This window comes from Orcinus orca, chromosome 11, assembly GCF_937001465.1.
Source record: "Orcinus orca chromosome 11, mOrcOrc1.1, whole genome shotgun sequence".
Classification (NCBI taxonomy): Eukaryota; Metazoa; Chordata; class Mammalia; order Artiodactyla; family Delphinidae; genus Orcinus; species Orcinus orca.
The window spans coordinates 35,457,505-35,477,241 of NC_064569.1; the positions used below are offsets into that span (position 1 = coordinate 35,457,505).

Consider the following 19,737-nt stretch of genomic DNA (forward strand, 5'->3'; position numbering starts at 1 on the left):
TCCAAAGGAAACACATATTGGCATGACACTTGGCTTTTAGGTGGGAAGATAATTGCAACATTAGAGCTTAATGAAAAAAAGTCATGAACAAGCTTGGTATGGTATAAAAAATATCTTTGGAGTCAGACTAACCTGGTAACCAATCCTTTTGGTACCCATTGTGCAGCATTGGGCAAGCTACTTGACTGTTCTCTTAGCCTCAGTTTACTTCCTTATAAAATGAGAAGAAGCTCACTTGCCATATATATTTTCATGTGGTTTACAGTGGATCAAATTCTTGACACAGAGCAAGTTTATGATAAATGTTGGTTTGCTTTGTCTGAATAGCATATGAAAATAAAGTCAATCTCCTAAACAGGGTTTGCTTTCTCCTAAATAGGATTCTCAATAAGGCGGATGCAGTGAAATACAGTTCAAGATGTACTGATTGAATTTCATCTAATCTTTTCTCTACCAGTTGTCTGTTGGGTAATATGGGAAGAATCTAGTGACCTCACTGACCATCACTGTCTATATCTGCAAAAGGAAGAGTGTAATTTCTTTCTTTATTAATGCCATTAGATATTCTTTGAGAATAAATGCTTTGCCTATAGTCAGCATTCAATAAGTATTGAATTAGTTGAATAATAGTGTGATACTATCCTATGCAGAAGTTGCGTGAGTTACTGGAAACTTCTGCAAGAAATATAGACTTCACATTCACTCTAAAAGTGCCATGTGGACTCTATAAACCAAGCCCACTGTAGTCACCTCGGCCTTTTCTGTATGCATCGTGTCAGCATAAGGACAGGCAACTGCTAACATGAGTGTAAGGCTTCTATACCCCAGCTTGGAAACTTGTTTCCCAAAAAGATCCTGAGGGTGGTAGAATCTCTCTCACATAGGTTCCCAATAAGGAAAACAATGTATTTTAGGTTTTTCTTGGCCATTGACCTCTGGACTAAAACTAGGTTCAGAAAACTTTTCATCTCACTGAGGGTATAATTCTCCAGCAACAAAATGTATTTTATTGTTCCCATCCCTCCACCCTGCCTCTATATATCTTGTTTTCCTAGTCTATCCTCTCTTACTTGAGGGTTGATAATTTTTCTCAAGAGCTCAGAGGATGAACACTCTTGACCCAAAACACACTGAAGAAAGGCCTGGGATGTCTGGCCGTTCAAATCCATTGCTCTAAAGGTTTTACTTTCTGTTCGTGTTATCACTGGGTGGTCCGTGGGGGTCAGAGGCAGACATTCTGTGATTGTCTTTACTGAGAAAGATGAAACAGAAGGAAATCACATCGGTAGAGCAACAAGGATCCAGCCTATTGTTTCTAAAAGTCTGCTACTTTCCAGATACAATTAACTTAGCCTAGCGTTGTTTTGTTTTTTCAGGAAAACAGCCATTTTGACTTCACAGACAGTGATAGTCAAAGTATTTAGCTACTGATACAGTGGAGGTATTCATCAACCAGAATGGACACCCGCTGTAAACTATCAGCGCATCCACCCTGGTGCAGACCAGCTTTTAACTTTAGCCATTGCAGAAGCTACTTAAAATATAAAAAGGAAATTTCAGGTCCCACTCAGAGTCCCTTATCCTGCCAAAATTGACTTTATTTGACACTAACAAATTTATTTGAAATTAACAGAATCATAATCTCTCTCCAGTTACTGCCTCTTTACTGTGTTCCCACTCACAGCAAAGCTCCTCGTAAGAGTTCTGTAATTATTGTCTCTACTTCTCACTTCCCATTTTCTCTTGAACCAACTGCAGTCAGGTCTTTGTCTCCAACATCAGCTTCCTCTGGAGCTTGGAGGTCTTATCGAGATCAACAACTCCTGGGAGTTCCCTGGCGGTCCAGGGGTTAGGACTCCGTGTGGGGGGTGCAGGTTCCATCCCTGGTAAGGGAACAAAGATGCCGCACAGTGCAGCCAAAAAAAAAACCCGTAACCCCTCTCCTACAGTACTGAATCCTATGGTTAACTTTCAGTCTTCTTACTTTCAGCTGCATTCAATAAAGTTGACCACTTCTGCCTTCTTGAGACACTTTTCACCTAGCTTCTAGGATGCACTTTCTCCTATTCTTATATACCATTCTTGCTTTGTTTTCCTTACTGCCTCTTGCAACTTCCAAATGTCAGAGTACCTCAGCGCTCAGTCCCCAGCCCTCTTCTCTTGGCTTTCTGTACTCCCTTTCTAGACGATTTCATCCAGCTTCATGGTTTTAGATCAGTAGGTGCACGGGTGACTTCCACATGACATCTCCAGTCTTGATCCCTCCCCTATGCTTCCCAGCTGCCTGTGCAATACCTCCACTTGATATATAGTGTGTTCTAAATAGACCTCTGGATTTCTTACCCACCTCCCTATCTGCCACAAGTTTATTGGTTCCCCGAATTCTCCCTTCTCGGTAAATGATGCTGTCATTTACCAGTTGCCGGAGCAACTGGTAAATCCAGAAACTCAGCTGGCGACACTTCAAAATACATCTTGATCTGAACACCTGACCACCATTGTTTAACCACCATCATCTCGCACCTAAATTACTACAGTTGTCTTTAAACTGGAGTTTATTCCACCTACAGCCAACCTCCCACTCTCCACATCACTCACACTCCTATAGCCACTTTATCCTTGCTGTTTCTGGACATTCCCAGCTCATTTCCTGTTCAGGGCCTTTGCATTTGCTCTTCCTTCTAGCTGATCAGCTCCTCCTCCAGAGATTTACAGAGCTTGTTCTTTCATACCAGTCAGCACTCCATACAAAGGTCATCCTCAAAGAGGCTTTCTTTTGACTAACTAAACTAGCACCCACCCCTAACTCACCACTCTCCATCACCTTACCCTGTTTTATTTCCTTTAAAGCATTTATCTCTATTTGACACCATATTTTATTGCTATTTGCTGATTGACTGGTCTCTCTTTTATTAGAATATATGCTCCATGAGACATTCTTAACAAAAAATTATGAAAATAGAAATGAACTTATTGCAAGAAACACTAGAGGCCCTTTACCTCAACCACCCATCTGATATTTAGATCAACTTCATACCCTCTCTATTGTTTGTGAAGTGAATATTTTTATATTGAATCACATTTATCCACTGATCTCCACTATTATTAATTTTTTACAGAGAAAAATGACTTCAATATTAAATAAAAATTTTACCAAGCACAATATCTACTCTTTTGACAGTATGCAATTAATTTTCCTATATAGCCTATAGAAGAAATTAGTCATTCAGACAATTGAATGTGACCATTCCTGGCAGCGTGCATAGAGCCAGAACAGATACTGGAGCAGTGACATTTTATACCAAATGTCCAAATACAATAAAGCACAGAATAAGCAAGGGCTATGTGACATTGAACCGCAGCCAGTGTCTGAAAAATAACATGAAAGTATGCTGTCTAAAAATTTCCTTCCACTAGATTTCACTCTTTCCTCTTTAGGAAAAGAGGAGTTATCAGGAGTTCTCATTTAATTAAAAAATATATCAATTTATTATGTAGCTAATATTGACTCTTCTTAAGAAGTACAAAGTAGGTCAAGTTGTTGTTTGATGATGGATGGAAGACTTTATCCAAAAGGATCTATCATTGAGTTATGACACTGTGTTTCTTTAGACTTTGCACTAGCTTTAGTTGTCAGCAACTTGTCCTAGTCAATGGTTTGTCTACACACCTCCACACACATATACACGTAGGAGTCTCTAAAATGTCAAGCACTCTTTCCTTGCATATTGGTGAACTCTATTGCCCTAGTGAGGGATATTGATTTCCTATTATTCCTAGATGCCACATGATGCATTTCTATTAGTTGTAAACACTTACAAGACTGACTTTTATTTTCTACTCCATCACATCAGTCTGCCAGGGCAGGACATCTGTAAATGAGGCCCAGTGCATTTCATCAGACACTCTTCCACCTTGGTGCTTAAAATAATGATGTTTTCAAGCTGTCTAAATATAAAAAACTTGTCTTTAACAACCCACTGCTATCTTGCCAGAGCCTCACAGTAAAGTCTCTTAAAAGTAACAAACTACACTCACTTCTCAAATCTACTCTGGGCTTGACTTATTTGCTTTTTCTACAGGCACTAAAATGTTACTTATATCTCATTGATGTATGTTGGCTTCAGAATTAGACAGGAAAATTCCTATTGGCCTTTGCAAGTAAGAAAGATTACTGATGAAGAAAATACATTAAACCACACTACAAAATAGGCCTTCAGGATGAATTAGATTGTTTAGACAACGACAATTTTGAGAGTTTATCGGTATCTTAGAATGCATAAAAAGCACGTGTCAACTTCTTTAAACATTTTAAGTAAGGATTTACAGTTTGACTTGGATTTGTTTTAATGATGAATGAGATCTGCCATCTCTTCTACTTGTTGAAAAAAGCCTGCTTCAACCAGAAAGCCAAGATTTTTCCCCAAAGGTTTTAAATCTTTTAAATAGCATATGCGACTCCTGAGAGAAAACTCCAAAAGGTTATGGAATTCATTTGCCATTGAGGGAAAAAAAAACAATAGTGAATATTAGGAGAAAATAAGAGTATAATTTATAAGAAAAGAATATTTGTCAAAAGACATCTAAGAAGTAAGCTGCTGGTCTTTCTCTTTAGTACATCCTTCACATTTACTGCAGGGTGTCTCTGATATTCAACATTGCCTTGACCACCTTCCTGGCGTCATCCACTGTGGGAAATGATCCTCCATATTTTTTTCATCACATGTTGATTTACATTCTCTTTTCATGTTCTCTGACTTGGTTGGACGTGTCTCATGAGCTTCTTTACATTTATATGGTAACTAAAAGTATGTCTTGGGTCATCCCAATGAGCATTTTTACTAATTTTCCAAACATTAACTGCCTCATCTCACAACATTTACATTTGACCACTTTCTTCCTCACATTATCCACCCTCTCTTCTCCTCTGTGAGCTTTGGCAAATGGCTTTATCTTTAGGTTACTCTCTGTGTAATTCCAGTATACCTTGTTTATCGGGAAAAAATAAAGCAACAATTTTCTTTCATAATAATGAATCTCAGTTTGACGTGTAATATTATTTATAAAAACAAGTATTTTTTGTCTCTGTTTACCTAAATTCCATTTACATGAAACCAAAAAGAGATGGTTGTATATCTTTAACTTTCAGAGAGCTCCATTCATCAATTCAACAAATATTTGAGTTCTTCAACAAATATTTGAGTTCTTACTACATGCTGAGTACTACTTCAGATATGGGGAATATAACAGTGAACAAAACAGGAAAAATTTCTGTACGCTCCTTGGAGTTTACATTCCAATGGGAGAGGCAGGTAATAAACAAACAAATGAGCAACATCTACTATATGTCAAGATTTCCAAGGATTTATTCAGCTAAGTGACACCATGGCAGTTTTGCTAATTAGGAGAAGCATAGGGTTACTGAAAGAAATCAGGCACTCGAGATTCTTAATAAGAAACAAAAATATCACCCAAAGCATGAGTACAATTCTTCAGGCCACCACTACTCACTGTCATCTAAAATCTTGTGGCTAGGACATGGTAAGCATAGAAAAGCTAAGGACACTTTACAAGCTGGGGACATTTTTGGTAGAATGATATTCTGATATTCATGGATCTAAATTCAGTTCTGAATAGGAGAAATAGAAATTAACAAAGAGAAAGAAGCATATCTGTAAAGTTGGCTTTTGAAATTATTTAAAGCTTTATAATCTAAAGCCTATAAAGAGGAGATATACAAATTATTACATTGAAAAATGTTGATATTTTATTGGTATTTAGGAATCTATTGTCATTCTATTCTAAGTGGTTATCAATACTTTTTGTTAAACTGTAATATAATTTGCGTCTTAAATTTCTCAAAAACCAGGTGGCCAGTCTTTAGCCTCCAAAATACGACTTTTGTTCTGATACCATGGTTTCATTTTTGCAGGGTAGAGTACTCAATGTTATTACATTTTTATGCTTTAACGCTTCTCTAAATAGAAATGGGGTCCCTTCATTTGATTTGGGAAATTGAATGCCAGTTGGGGAATTCAAAACCATGTTGGTTTCAAGCTTGAGTTTCTCTGCACAGTACCAAGTTCTTTTCCTTGGCCCCAAGGCATGTGTCTCAATGAGAAAATGTGGGGAAATGATGAATCGAGGATATCCTGAGACCATCTTGCCTATATACTTAACATTGTCCTGAAATTCTGTCTAGATGTGGCCCATGATTAATAGGGCCACACTTGGATGTAATCACATTTGGTCACATCCATCCAAATTACATGTCCAAATGCAATTTGCACATCAGTGTTCAAATGTGATTTTTATAGCTGTAGGCAAAAGTAAACCATTGTACGTAAGAAATAGGAGTAGATACATACCATGGTGCTGCTCATTTATTTTTATATGGGAAATATACACTTCTGAATAAAAATTAACTTTTTCTCCTATATGAAGCAAGATACAAAGTTGGAACTCTGTTCATCACCATAAACTGATGAGAACTACAATAGGGTGTGTGACACAATGTACCTAAATCATTCTCACATCACTGAGTCACAAATGGGACAGACAGCTGAAGGCATTGTTAGATTTGATAGCAGACTGTAATAAGGAAGCTTTGAATTACTGAATACTGATAACATTTCTTAAAGAACAGAGTAAATGAACATTTTATAATAGACAATCACAGGACCAGCCTGTCTGTACCCCAGTCTTAGTAGCCAAACACATCTTGACTTGTAATTCTCTTAATTCAACACTTTCATCTGGTTTTCAAAATATAGTTTATAAAACGTATGCAGCGGGGAGACTTTCAAGATGGCAGAGGAGTAAGATGTGGAGATCACCTTCCTCCCCACAAATACATCAGAAATACATCTACATGTGGAACAACTCCTACAGAACACCTACTGAATGCTGGCAGAAGACCTCAGACTTCCCAAAAGGCAAGAAACTCCCCACGTACCTGGGTAGGGGAAAAGAAAAAACAGAGACAAAAGAATAGGGACGGGACCTGCACCAGTGGGAGGGAGCTGTGAAGGAGGCAAGGTTTCCACACACTAGGAAGCCCCTTCACTGGTGGAGATGAGGGGATGACAGGGGGAAGCTTCAGAGCCACGGAGGAGAGCGCAGCAACAGGGGTGCAGAAAACAAAGCGGAGAGATTCCTGCGCAGAGGATTGGTGCCGACCGGCAGTCACCAGCCCGAGAGGCTTGTCTGCTCACCCACCGGGGCGGGCGGGGCTGGGAGCTGAGGCTCCGGCTTCGGAGGTCAGATCCCAGGGAGAGGACTGGGGTTCGCTGCTTGAACACAGCCTGAAGGGGACTAGTGCGCCACAGCTAGCCAGGAGAGAGTCCAGGAAGAAGTCTGGACCTGCCTAAGAGGCAAGAGAACACTGCTTCGGGGTGCGCGAGGAGAGAGGATTCAGAGCACCGCTTAAACGAGGTCCAGAGACGGGCAGGAGCCGCGGCTATCAGCGCGGACCCCGGAGACGGGCATGACATGCTAGGGCTGCTGCTGCAGCCAACAAGAAGCCTGTGTGCGAGCACAGGTCACTATCCACACCTACCCTCCCAGGAGCCTGTGCAGCCCACCACTGCCAGGGTCCCGTGATCCAGGGACAACTTCCCCGGGAGAACGCACGGCGCGCCTCAGGCTGGTGCAACGTCACGCCGGCCTCTGCCGCTGCAGGCTAGCCCCGCATTCCATACCCCTCCCTCCCCCCCAGCCTGAGTGAGCCAGAGCCCCTTAATCAGCTGCTCCTTTAACCCTGTCCTGTCTGGGGGGGAACAGACGCCCTCAGGTGAGCTACATGCAGAGGTGTGGCCAAATCCAAAGCTGAAACCCGGGAGCTATGCGAACAAAGAAGAGAAAGGGAAATCTCTCCCAGCAGCCTCAGGAGCAGCGGATTAAATCTCCACAATCAACTTGATGTACCCTGCATCTCTGGAATACCTGAATAGACAATGTATCATCCCAAAATTCAGACCGTGGACTTTGGGAGCAACTGTAGACTTGGGGTTTGCTTTCTGCATCTAATTTTTTCTGGTTTTATGTTTATCTTAGTTTAGTATTTAGAGTTTATTATCATTGGTAGATTTGTTTATTAATTTGGTTGCTCTCTTCCTTTTTATTTATATATATAGATATACATATTTTGTTCCTTTTTCTCTTTTTGTGAGTGTGTATCTGTATGCTTCTTTGTATGATTTTGTCTGTATAGCATTGCTTTCACCATTTGTCCAAGGGTTCTGTCTGTCCATTTTTTTCTTTTTTTTAGTATAGCTTTTAGCACTTGTTATCACTGGTGGATTTGTTTTTTTGTTTCCATTGCTCTCTTCTTTCTGTCTTTCTTTCTTTTTATTATTTTTATTTTTTTTATTTTCAATAACTTTTTATTCTAATAACTATTTTATTTTATTTTTTTCTTTCTTTTTTTCTTTCTTTTCTTCCAAGCCATGGGTCTTGGTGCTCCAGCCAGGTGTCAGGCCTGTGCCTCTGAGGTGGGAGAGCTGAGTTCAGGACATTGGTCCACCAGAGACCTCCCGGCTCCATGTAATATCAAATGGCGAAAGCTCTCCCAGAAATCTCCATCTCAAAGCTAAGACCCAGCTCCACTCAACAACCAGCAAGCTACAATGCTCCACACCCTAGGCCAAACAACTAGCAAGAGAGGAACACAGCCCCACCCATTAGCAGAGAGGCTACCTAAAATCATAAGGTTACAGACACCCGGAAAACACACCACCGAACGTGGTCCTGCCCACCAGAAGGACAAGATCCAGTTTCATCCACCAGAACACAGGCACCAGTCTCCTCCACCAAGAAGCCTACACAACCCACTGAACAAAACTTACCCACTGGGGGCAGACACCAAACAATGGGAACCACGAACCTGCAGCCTGTGAAAAGGAGACCCCAAACACAGTAAGTGAAGCAAAATGAGAAGACACAGAAACACACAGCAGATGAAGGAGCAAAGTAAAAACCCACCAGACCAAACAAATGAAGAGGAAATAGGCATTCAACCTGAAAAATAATTCACAGTAATGATAGTAAAGATGATCCAAAATCTTGGAAATAGAATGGAGAAAATAAAAGAAACGATTAACAAGGACCTAGAAGAACTAAAGAGCAAATACAATAAATGAAATTAAAAATTCTCTAGAAGGGATCAATAGCAGAATAACTGAGGCAGAAAAACAGATAAGTGACCTAGAATATAAAATAGTGGAAATAACTACTGCAGAGCAGAAAAAAGAATGAAAAGAATTGAGGACAGTCTTAGAGACCTCTAGGACAGCATTAAAATCACCAACATTTGAATTATAGGGGTCCAGAAGAAGAAGAGAAAATGAAAGGGACTGAGAAAATACTTGAACAGATGATAGTTGAAAACTTCCCTAATATGGGAAAGGAAATAGTCAAGTCCAAGAAGCGTAGAGAGTCCCATACAGGATAAATCCAAGGAGAAACATGCCAAAGACACATATTAATCAAACTATCAAAAATTAAATACAAAGAAAAAATATTAAAAACAGCAAGAGAAAAACAACAAATAACATACAAGGGAATTCCCATAAGGTTAACAGCTGATCTTTCAGCAGAAACTCTGCAAGCCAGAAGGGAGGGGCAGGACATATTTAAAGTGATGAAAGGGAAAAACCTACAACCAAAATTACTCTACCCATCAAGGATCTCATTCAGATTTGATGGAGAAATTAAAACCTTTACAGACAAGCAAAAGCTAAGAGAATTAAACACCACCAAACCAGCTTTACAACAAATGCTAAAGGAACTTCTCTATGTAGAAAACACAAGAGAAGGAAAAGACCTACAATAACAAACCCAACACAATTAAGAAAATGGTAATAGGAACATACATATCAATAACTACCTCAAATGGAAATGGATTCAATGCTCCAACCAAAAGACATAGACTGGCTGAATGGATACAAAAACAAGACCTGTATATATGCTGTCTACAAGAGACCTACTTCAGACGTAGGACACATACAGACTGAAAGTGAGGAGATGGAAAAAGATATTCCATGCAAATGGAAACCAAAAGAAAGCTGGAGTAGCAATTCTCATATCAGACAAAATAGACTTTAAAATAAAGACTATTACAAGAGACAGAGAAGGACACTACATAATGATCAAGGAACCAATCCAAGAGGAAGATATAACACATAAATATTTATGCACCCAACATAAGAGTACCTCAATACATAAGGAAAATGCTAACAGCCATAAAAGGGGAAATCAACAGCAACACTATGATAGTAGGGGAGTTTAACACCCCACTTTCATCAATGGACAGATCATCCATAATGAAAATAAATATGGAAACACAAGCTTTAAATGATACATTAAACAAGATGGACTTAATTGATATTTATAGGACATCCCGTCCAAAAACAACAGAATACACTTTCTTCTCAAGTGCTCATGGAACATTCTCCAGGATAGATCATATCTTGGATCACAAATTAAGCCTTGGTAAATTTAAGAAAATTGAAATCATACCAAGTATCTATTCTGACCACAATGCTATAGGACTAGATATGAATTACAGGAAAAAATCTGTAAAAAATACAAACACATGGAGGCTAAACAATACACTACTAAATAACCAAGAGATGACTGAAAATCAAAGAGGAAATCAAAAAATACCTAGAAACAAATGACAGTGAAAACACAACGACCCAAAACCTATGGGATGCAGCAAAAGCAGTTCTAAGAGGGAAGTTTATAGCAATACAATCCTACCTCAAGAAACAAGAAACATCTCAAATAAACAACCTAACCTTACACTTAAATCAGTTAGAGAAAGAAGAACAAAAAAACCCCAAAGTTAGCAGAAGGAAAGAAATAATAAAGATCAGATTAGAAATACATGAAAAAGCAATGAAACAAACGACAGCAAAGATCAATAAATTAAAAGCTTGTTCTTTCAGAAGATGAACAAAATTGATAAACCATTAGCCAGACTCATCAAGAAAAAAAGGGAGAAGACTCAAAACAATAGAATTAGAAATGAAAAGGGAGAAGTAACAACTTACACTGCAGAAATACAAAGGATCATGAGAGATTACTACAAGCAACTACATGCCAATAAAATGGACAACCTGGAAGAAATGGAGAAATCCTTAGAAAATCACAACCTTCTGAGACTGAGCCAGGAAGACCTAGAAAATAGAAACAGACCAATTACAAGCACTGAAATTGAGACTGTGATTAAAAATCTTCTAACAAACAAAAGCCCAGGACCAGATGGCTTCAGAGGTGAATTCTATCAAACATTTAGAGGAGAGCTAACACCTATCCTTCTCAAACCCTTCCAAAATATAGCAGAGAGAGGAACACTTCCAAACTAATTCTACGAGGCCACCATCACCATGATACCAAAACCAGGCAAAGATGTCACAAAGAAAGAAAACTACAGGCCAATATTACTGATGAACAACCATGCAATAATCCTCAAAAAAATACTAACAAACGGACTCCAACAGCACATTAAATGGTTGATACACCATGATCAAGTGGGGTTCATCCCAGGTATGCAAGAGTTCTTCAATATACACAAATCAATCAATGTGATACACCATATTAACAAACTGAATGAAAAAAGCCATATGTTCACCTTAATAGATGTAGAAGAATCTTTTGGCCAAGTTCACCACCCATTTATGATAAAAACCCTCCAGAAAGTAGGCATAGAGGGAACTTACCTCAACATAATAAAGGCCATATATGACAAACCCACAGCCAACATTGTTCTCAATGGTGAAAAACTGAAACCATTTCCTCTAAGATCAGGAGAAAGACAAGGTTGTCCACTCTCACCACTATCATTCAACATAGTTCTGGAAGTTTTTGCCATGGCAATCAGAGAAGAAAAAGAAATAAAAGGAATCCAAATCAGAAAGAAGAAGTAAAGTTGTCACTGTTTGCAAATGACATGATAGTATACATAGAGCATCCTAAAGATGCTACCAGAAAACTACTAGAGCTAATCAATGAATTTGGTAAAGTAGCAGGATACAAAATTAGTGCACAAAAATCTGTTGCATTCCTATACACTAATGATGAAAAATCTGAAAGAGAGATTAAGGAAACACTCCCATTTACCATTGAAACAAAAAGAATCAAATACCTAGGAATAAACCTACCTAAGGAGACAAAAGACCTGTATGCAGAAAACCATAATACACTGATGAAAGAAATTAAAGATAATACAAACAGATGGAGAGATATACCATGTTCTTGGATTGGAAGAATCAACATTTTGAAAATGACTATACTATCCAAACCAGTCTGCAGATTCAATGCAATCCCTTTCAAACTACCACTGGCATTTTTCACAGAACTAGAACCAAAAATTTCACAATTTCTATGGAAACACAAGAGACCCCGAATAGCCAAAGCAATCTTGAGAAAGAAAAACATATCTGGAGGAATCAGGCTCCCAGACTTCAGACCACAGTACAAATGCTAAAGTAACCAAGACAGTATGGTAGTGGCACAAAAAAAGAAATATAGATCAATGGAACAGGATAGAAAGCCCAGATAGCACATACTGTCACCTTATTTTTGATAAAGGAGGCAAGAATATACAATGGGGAGAAGACAGCCTCTTCAATAACTGGTGATGGGAAAACTGGACAGCTACATGTAAAAGAATGACATTAGAACACTCCCTAACACCATACACAAGAGTAAACTCAAAACAGATTAAAGACCTAAATATAAGACCAGACACTCTAAAACTCTTAAAGGAAAACATAGGCAGAACACTCTATGACATAAATCACAGCAAGATCCTTTTTGACCCACCTCCTAGAGAAATGGAAATAAAAACAAAAATAATCAAATGGGACCTAATGAAACTTAAAAGCTTTTGCATAGCAAAGGAAACCATAAACAAGATGAAAAGACAACCCTCAGAATGGGAGAAAGTATTTGCAAATGAAGCAACTGACAAAGGATTAATCTCCAAAATTTACAAGCAGTTCATGCAGCTCAATATTAAAAAAATAAACAACCCAATCCAAAAATGAGCAGAAGACCTAAACAGACTTTTCTTCAAAGAGGTTATACAGTTTGCCAACAAACACATGAAAGAATGCTCAACATCACTAATCATTAGAGAAATGCAAATCAAAACTTCAATGAGGTGTCACCTCACACCAGTCAGAATGGCCATCATCAAAAAGTCTACATGCAATAAATGTTGGAGAGGGTGTGGAGAAATGGGAACCCTCTTACACTGTTGATGGGTATGTAAACAGATAGCTAGTGGGAAGCAGCCACATAGCACAGGGAGATCAGCTTGGTGCTTTCTGACCACCTAGAGGTGTGGGATAAGGAGGGTGGGAGGGAGATGAAAGAAGGAGGAGGTATGGGGATATATGTATAGCTGATTCATTTTGTTATAAAGCAGAAACTAACATACCATTATAAAGCAATTATACTCCAGTAAAAATGTTAAAAAAAAAAAAAGTATGCAGAAGGAAAGGAAGCCATGGCTCTCATAACATGTACATACAATCTGTGCATGAAACTACTATACATACATAGATTTCATGCCAAGAGAATCTCAGTAGTTTCTAGTAATCTCCCGTTCGTCAAATCTCCCTACTCAGCAGTCTGATTGGAAACCAACTATCCTGAGGCAGTTGCTTAGTGGAGAAAAATTTACAGTTGGTCTTCTTGTTCAAATTAGGGTCAGCTAAAATATGAGAACCTTATGTGGTGGCAGGGAGGGATAGTTTAAAGCCCCTCATGGAACTGACTTTGGGTGAGAGGTGAGCAGGTGATGAGTGTCATCAATGATTCTCTATTAGAACAGGTACAGCAGGTACAAATAATTCCATTACTGAGTCAAAAACAAAAAGGGTTGTCACTTTTCATGTTTAGAGCCTGCGTGTCCCAGCAGAAAGTATGTATTCTTTGGCCCTGGCTCTGCCACATGACAGCTACATTATTTTGTGACAATTCAACCTTTGTGAGGCAAATTCTTCTCATCCATAAAATGGGTTAATAATAGCAACATTTGGGGATGATTTTGTATGTAATGTAACTCTGTAGCTTAGGATGATGCTAGAACACTGCCAGTGCTCGATACTTTATACCGCAAGCATCCGCAGGTTTCCTTTAGCCTCTCATGTTGCTGGTTTACCAGCTCCCACCTACACAGTAGCAGTGCCAGCCCCACCACACTGCAAGTCCCCCACAGTTATTTGTGTGTCGCCACAGTGTGACCCACAATTTGCTCCTGTTCTTCTATCCTTCTTTGAAGCCACCTCATGCATCTCTTTGAGAGAGGTGCCCTTCTCTATGGTCCCGCTCCTGGTGCCCTCTGGGAGGACTCAGCTCTGACCCAAGTCCCATCAGAGACCTCAGGAGGCCAGTGCTGTGCCATGGATGAGGGCAGAAAGGAGAAGATGGCTGTTTTCCTTTTTCATCTGGACCTTGAGGCAGCCCTGGATGCAATCCTCCTGAAAACAGACCTATCTGCTTCCTCTTCTTCACTCTCAGGATAACCCTGACCTTGGAATCATGCTCAGAAATCAACCTTGCTTGCTGGCCTGTCTCTGTCTCTTCCATCTGTCTCCAGCAGTGTGCTAATTGCTGTCCAGGCATTATCTCATCCTCACAAGAAGCCTGTAAGATTGACAGATGAAGATGGGGACTCAGAATATCATCCTCTCTCCTCTTCTATCTCCTATAAATAAATACTTGGGGTATCACCACCCTCAGATGCCCCCATTAAGATGAGTCTAAAACATATTGCAAGTGGTAGCAACGGTTATTATTTTTTTAAAGACTTTTTTGATGTGAACCATTTTTAAAGTCTTTATTGAATTTGTTACAATATTGCTTCTGTTTTATGTTTTGGTTTTTTGGCGGCGAGGCATGTGGGGATCTTAGCTCCCTGACCAGGGATTGAACTCACACCCCCTGCACTGGAAGGTGAAGCCTTAACCACTGGCCCACCAGGGAAGTCCCAGCAATGATTATTATTATCATTCCATTCTAAGTCAAGGTCAAAGTTTATGCTGATTCAACGAGTCTGCAGAAATATACAGAGTAGGAACTGAACTACAGAAATCAGAGTACCAGGGAGAGAATGGGGGTAGGGAGTTAAAAGACTAAGGGAGACAGTTTTGAAAACCAAAATCTGGTCATTATAAAAAATAATGTATAAGGAGGGAATCTAAGAGAATTTACGTATCATCTCTTTTAGTAGTTCTCTTTGTTTTTAATTTATTAGATGGCATAAGATACTTTTCTCACACTTTCCCCCTAAATCCCTGCCTTGATCCCTTCTTTAAAAAAATAAAAGGACAAGTAATGCCATCTTCTAGATGAAGAGCAAGACTTTCTCTTCTCTTTCCCCTACTTTCCATTTCCTTAATTCATCTTTCTATCTCCAAGTACAGGTGGGAAATAATTGAGGAACAATTTGGGGGGGAATGAAATTTTGATTCCAGTCTACAAGAAATCTCTAGAGATTACTTTCAAACTAAAATCGATTTCATACCCAGTAGAAAGCTTTCATTTCATGAAATGAAAAGCTAAATGATAACAGTCTAAGAACATCTTTCCAAAAGAAGGCACCCTAAGTACACTTGCCGAATTACTACCAAGAAGTATTCTCTTCCTTTTTTTTTTAACTTTTTTTAAAAAAATTGAAGTGTAGTTGATTTACAGTGTTGTGTCAGTTTCAGGTGTACAGAAAAGTGATTCAGATATATATATATAGAAAGAGATACAGATATAGGTATTCTTTTTCGGGTTCTTTTTCATCATAGGTGATTACAAGGTAATGAATACAGTTTCCTGTGCTATACAGTAGGTCATTATTGTGTATCTATTTTATATAGATAATAGTGTGTATCTGTTAATCCTAAACTCCTACTTACACCAAGAAATAAGAGAATTTCTCTATTGATCATGCTCTGTGTTTTTTATCCAGGGCTAGTGAAATATTCTCTGGTTACCATTGCCAAGCATAATTTTTTTATGGCAGATGTCAGTTATATTTTAGTAAAAGACTAAATTCATTTTCAATTCTCTTGCAAGAGTCTTTCAAGTAACATAGAAAGAACAAGATATTATCAGTGGGGGAAAAAAACAAAATCAAATGCACTTTAATAAAATGCAATCATTCACAAGTATTATTACCAATCCATTTCCTACTAATATTTTAGATCAAAATGTACCAAATTCATTCGGCTCCAATGCTTTGGGTTTTCTGAATTTCCAAAATTACATGTCTATTTGCTGCTGAAATCTGAAAAATCAGGAGAGGCGAGACCAACAAGAAATTTGCGTACACACCAATAGAAAGGGATGATAATGCATCATTTTCTTCTTATATATTTATTTCTTATTAGTGGTTTAAAGTGATCCATTGATCAAGAAATTAATAGACATTGAAAACTTTCCTGGTTACCACCACTCACATACTCGCCTTTCCTTTAAGGTCTATTCTGTCTTAGTCAGAATTTTTACCAAAGAGGGGGGTGGAATGGACATGGAAACTCCTAAAATGTTCAGGCACACTATTATCAGCACACCTCTATTAGCTGCATATATAGAAATCTTGGAAAAAAATAAGTTTTTTATATTGAGATGGCAGATTGAAATCTTAAATTAATATTTTGTTTATTATTTTTTCATATCCAAGTTTTTAAAAAATATTCTTTAAGTATAGGACTGTTAATTAATGATCATTTCATTACTAGAAATAAAAATATGGATTCAGCTTAAAGGTTTCTTCATTATTTAGTGTATTTCTTCTTCACATACTAGTTATGAACTTTAATTTGGTACCTCTATCCAAAAACCAAGAGCAGATGAGACACCTAAAAATATCTTCATTTGCATCTGTTTTCCTTCCTTATGAGATGGAGAGTCATCCCACCTGATTTTGCCTTGAAAACAAGGAAATAACTAATGACAATTTGGGAATTAATTCACTGTTCATCTCGCAAGCTAGTATGTCAGGCCCTCCATCGTTTGGTTCAAATTGATGCTAAATTGCAAGAGGGTAGGACAGGAGTCTTTGGCATTTTTCCATTCCATATAGTTGCTAGCAGAGATGATTAATAAAGCTCCCTTGATGTGAATTAAGGAACTCGGTTAAGTGAATTAGATCCTATTTACTTTGTCTTCTTACACAAATATGCTGTTATAAGGTTCTTATTTTTTTAAAGTAGTGGAACAAAATATAACTAAATTACCCCATATTTTAAAAATATGGATCACTTCCTTCCTATAAAAATTTAAGACCAGGTCTCCAGAAAGAAAGACAGAAACATGTATTGATGCACATCAAATCTGCATTGGTTTCTTATTATCACATTAAAGAGACAATCTAAGGATATAAGTTATGACTTAATTTTGATTTTGTTTGCATACCGCTACCTAATGTACATAAAACAACCATCATAGAACAAAACGGATACACCCAACAGCTAGCTGCATTTAAATGATTTTAAAATAGGTGCTTATAAAAAGTCAATTTTTGGTGTTTATCTACTTAGGAATGAAACAAATCACAGATATGTTTTTATGTTGATTTTCTCTGGCAGGACTGGGAATTCCCACATTTCATGGGAGGCGTCGATGTAAATCTTCCTGGTTTGCACACGCCTCACATGCAGTTCAAGATTCCTTTCTTCCAGAAGATCTTCAAGGAGGAATATCGTATTCACATAACAGGTATAATTTTGAACACAATTTGATTGTCTCCTAGCTAGAGTCATGCTAGCTGCTACAAAAGGCAAAGCAAATGGTAACATTTTAGAGGCATACAGGAATATGGTTTTATTTTACTCACGTAACAGTGCAAGGCGGTTCCAGATCAGCAAGGGGCTGTGGACCATCATTCTGGGACTTAGATTCCTGGTGACTTTAACAATTTCAACTTCAACATCCAGTGGGCAAATGGGAATAATGAGAATGGGGAAAATGACTAAGAGGGTTTGCCTGTTTCTTAACCCCCTGGCCTGGAAATAAAACATGTCACCTCCACGCACATTCCATGGGGAATAACTAGTGAGATAGTCCCATGTAGAGTTGAGGAGAGCAGAGAGATATGGTCCCCCATTGGGCAGCCACTTGTGATGTCAGGTCTCATGTTCTAGCCTAGGAGTATCAGAGGTGAGTCATATCTTTGTTATGGATTGTTTGCTATCTCTGCCACCCTCCATAGACCACTACACCTCGGTTTTGTTCATTAGGTGGGTTTCTTTTTCACAACATACAGCTCAGTATATTTTTTCGTCATGAATACTCTTTATGCTTTGTTCTTCATTTGCTTCTGAGATCAAAACAGTGGTACCCGAGAGCTCCAATCAGACCATGTGCCTTTAGGGAGTTGGGCCGCTTCTCATTTGATTGAGAAAACTTATTGCTGTGGCAGGGCTCATGTTTGTCTCAGGCGATTCCCTTGTGGATCCTCAGATTATTCCATTTTCAGATGTGTCCTGCTCTTGAAGTAGTTTGAATATGATTTATTATAATCTTCTTCCATGACAACTCAGTCATTCTCATCTAAACAAGGCTTCCCAGAGCTTCGTTTTGTACCTCTTTTTCTCTTTGTAACAAGAAGCAGTCAGCTGAATGTTCACAAAGAGAGAATGGCATTAGTTCTCAAGCTGTTCAAATGCAGGTAATGAATGTGTGTGTGTTTTAAGGACAATGGCCTAGGATCCCACACCTGCTATAATAAAAACTGCTGAAGAAATCTGTGCTTACACGACCGTCTGTGCTGCCGAATAAAAATAGCCTGAGCACAGAAAACGTGAACATCTGAGTACTGCAAAAAACCTTTGCTCAACTTGAAGGCTGTTTTTTGCTTTGAGCATGAGGCAACCTTCCTAAATTGGAGAATGAGCTCATGAATAGGGAAGATGCAGCAGGTTTCTTTTCCTATTCAAAATGAATGAGGCTCTTCTATTAAATTCACTGGGTAAATCAATCAATTTGAGTTCAGGTCACATAGTGTGGTTTCAGAGTCCCCACTTAATCTCTGCAGCATGCTACCCTCTCCGACTTCTAAAGCAGCTATGACACACGTGGTATCATCATATCCCTTTGGGTGGGCTTTTGACGGGACCATCTGTTCTTGCTATCAGCTCTTGTCTCAGACCATCGTGGCACTAATATTGTCTCTGACTGAATATCAGAAGCCTTACCAAAAATATACTGTTTGAGTGCAAAATATCAGGTTTAAAAAAGGGGGTAATGGAGGAAGACTCAGAAAATCCACCGACCAGAAAGAAAAATAAAGCTGTTAAAATATTTAATTTCGGTCGCTTTTGCATAGCTTTGTCATATATGCTGCCATTTATAGACAGGGGCAGGGGTAGGTTTTGTGGTTCCCAAAGCTTACACAATTTGGAATGCTTTACTTAAGAATATGAATACAAAATTACAACTGAAACTTGTATTCAGTGTCTGGGAAGGGAGCCAGGCACACAGGAATCTCTGATGATTCAGCATCATTACTTTCAAGGTAAAGCCTCCTGTGCCTTTGAACTAAAACATTCATCCCACCAAGTATTATTTTCTAAAAATGTAAAAGGAGGAAAGGCTAGCTAAGTTTTTGCAATAGAGACTTCACATTAATAAAGTTTTCCAGAAGATGGAAATATATAATAATTAAGGCTTTGGGGTAGTATTTGCCAAATTATGCTGATTATCATATCATCCAGGAATTTTATAAATATA

At 38.5% G+C, this 19,737-nt stretch overlaps 1 protein-coding gene across 11 annotated transcripts in view; it reads left to right on the forward strand.

The window, feature by feature from the left end:
* Positions 1–19,737, forward strand: part of TMEM117 (transmembrane protein 117) — a 564,172-nt gene that overhangs the window by 505,741 nt on the left and 38,694 nt on the right. For all 11 annotated transcript variants that reach the window (XR_007470005.1, XR_007470004.1, XM_049694061.1 and 8 more), the window contains one exon: positions 17,595–17,724. Coding sequence is in view for 9 of the 11 variants with exons in the window: in XM_049694061.1 (XP_049550018.1) it covers positions 17,595–17,724 (130 nt within the window). In the remaining 2 variants the exon portion in view is untranslated. The remainder of the gene's footprint in view (positions 1–17,594; positions 17,725–19,737) is intronic.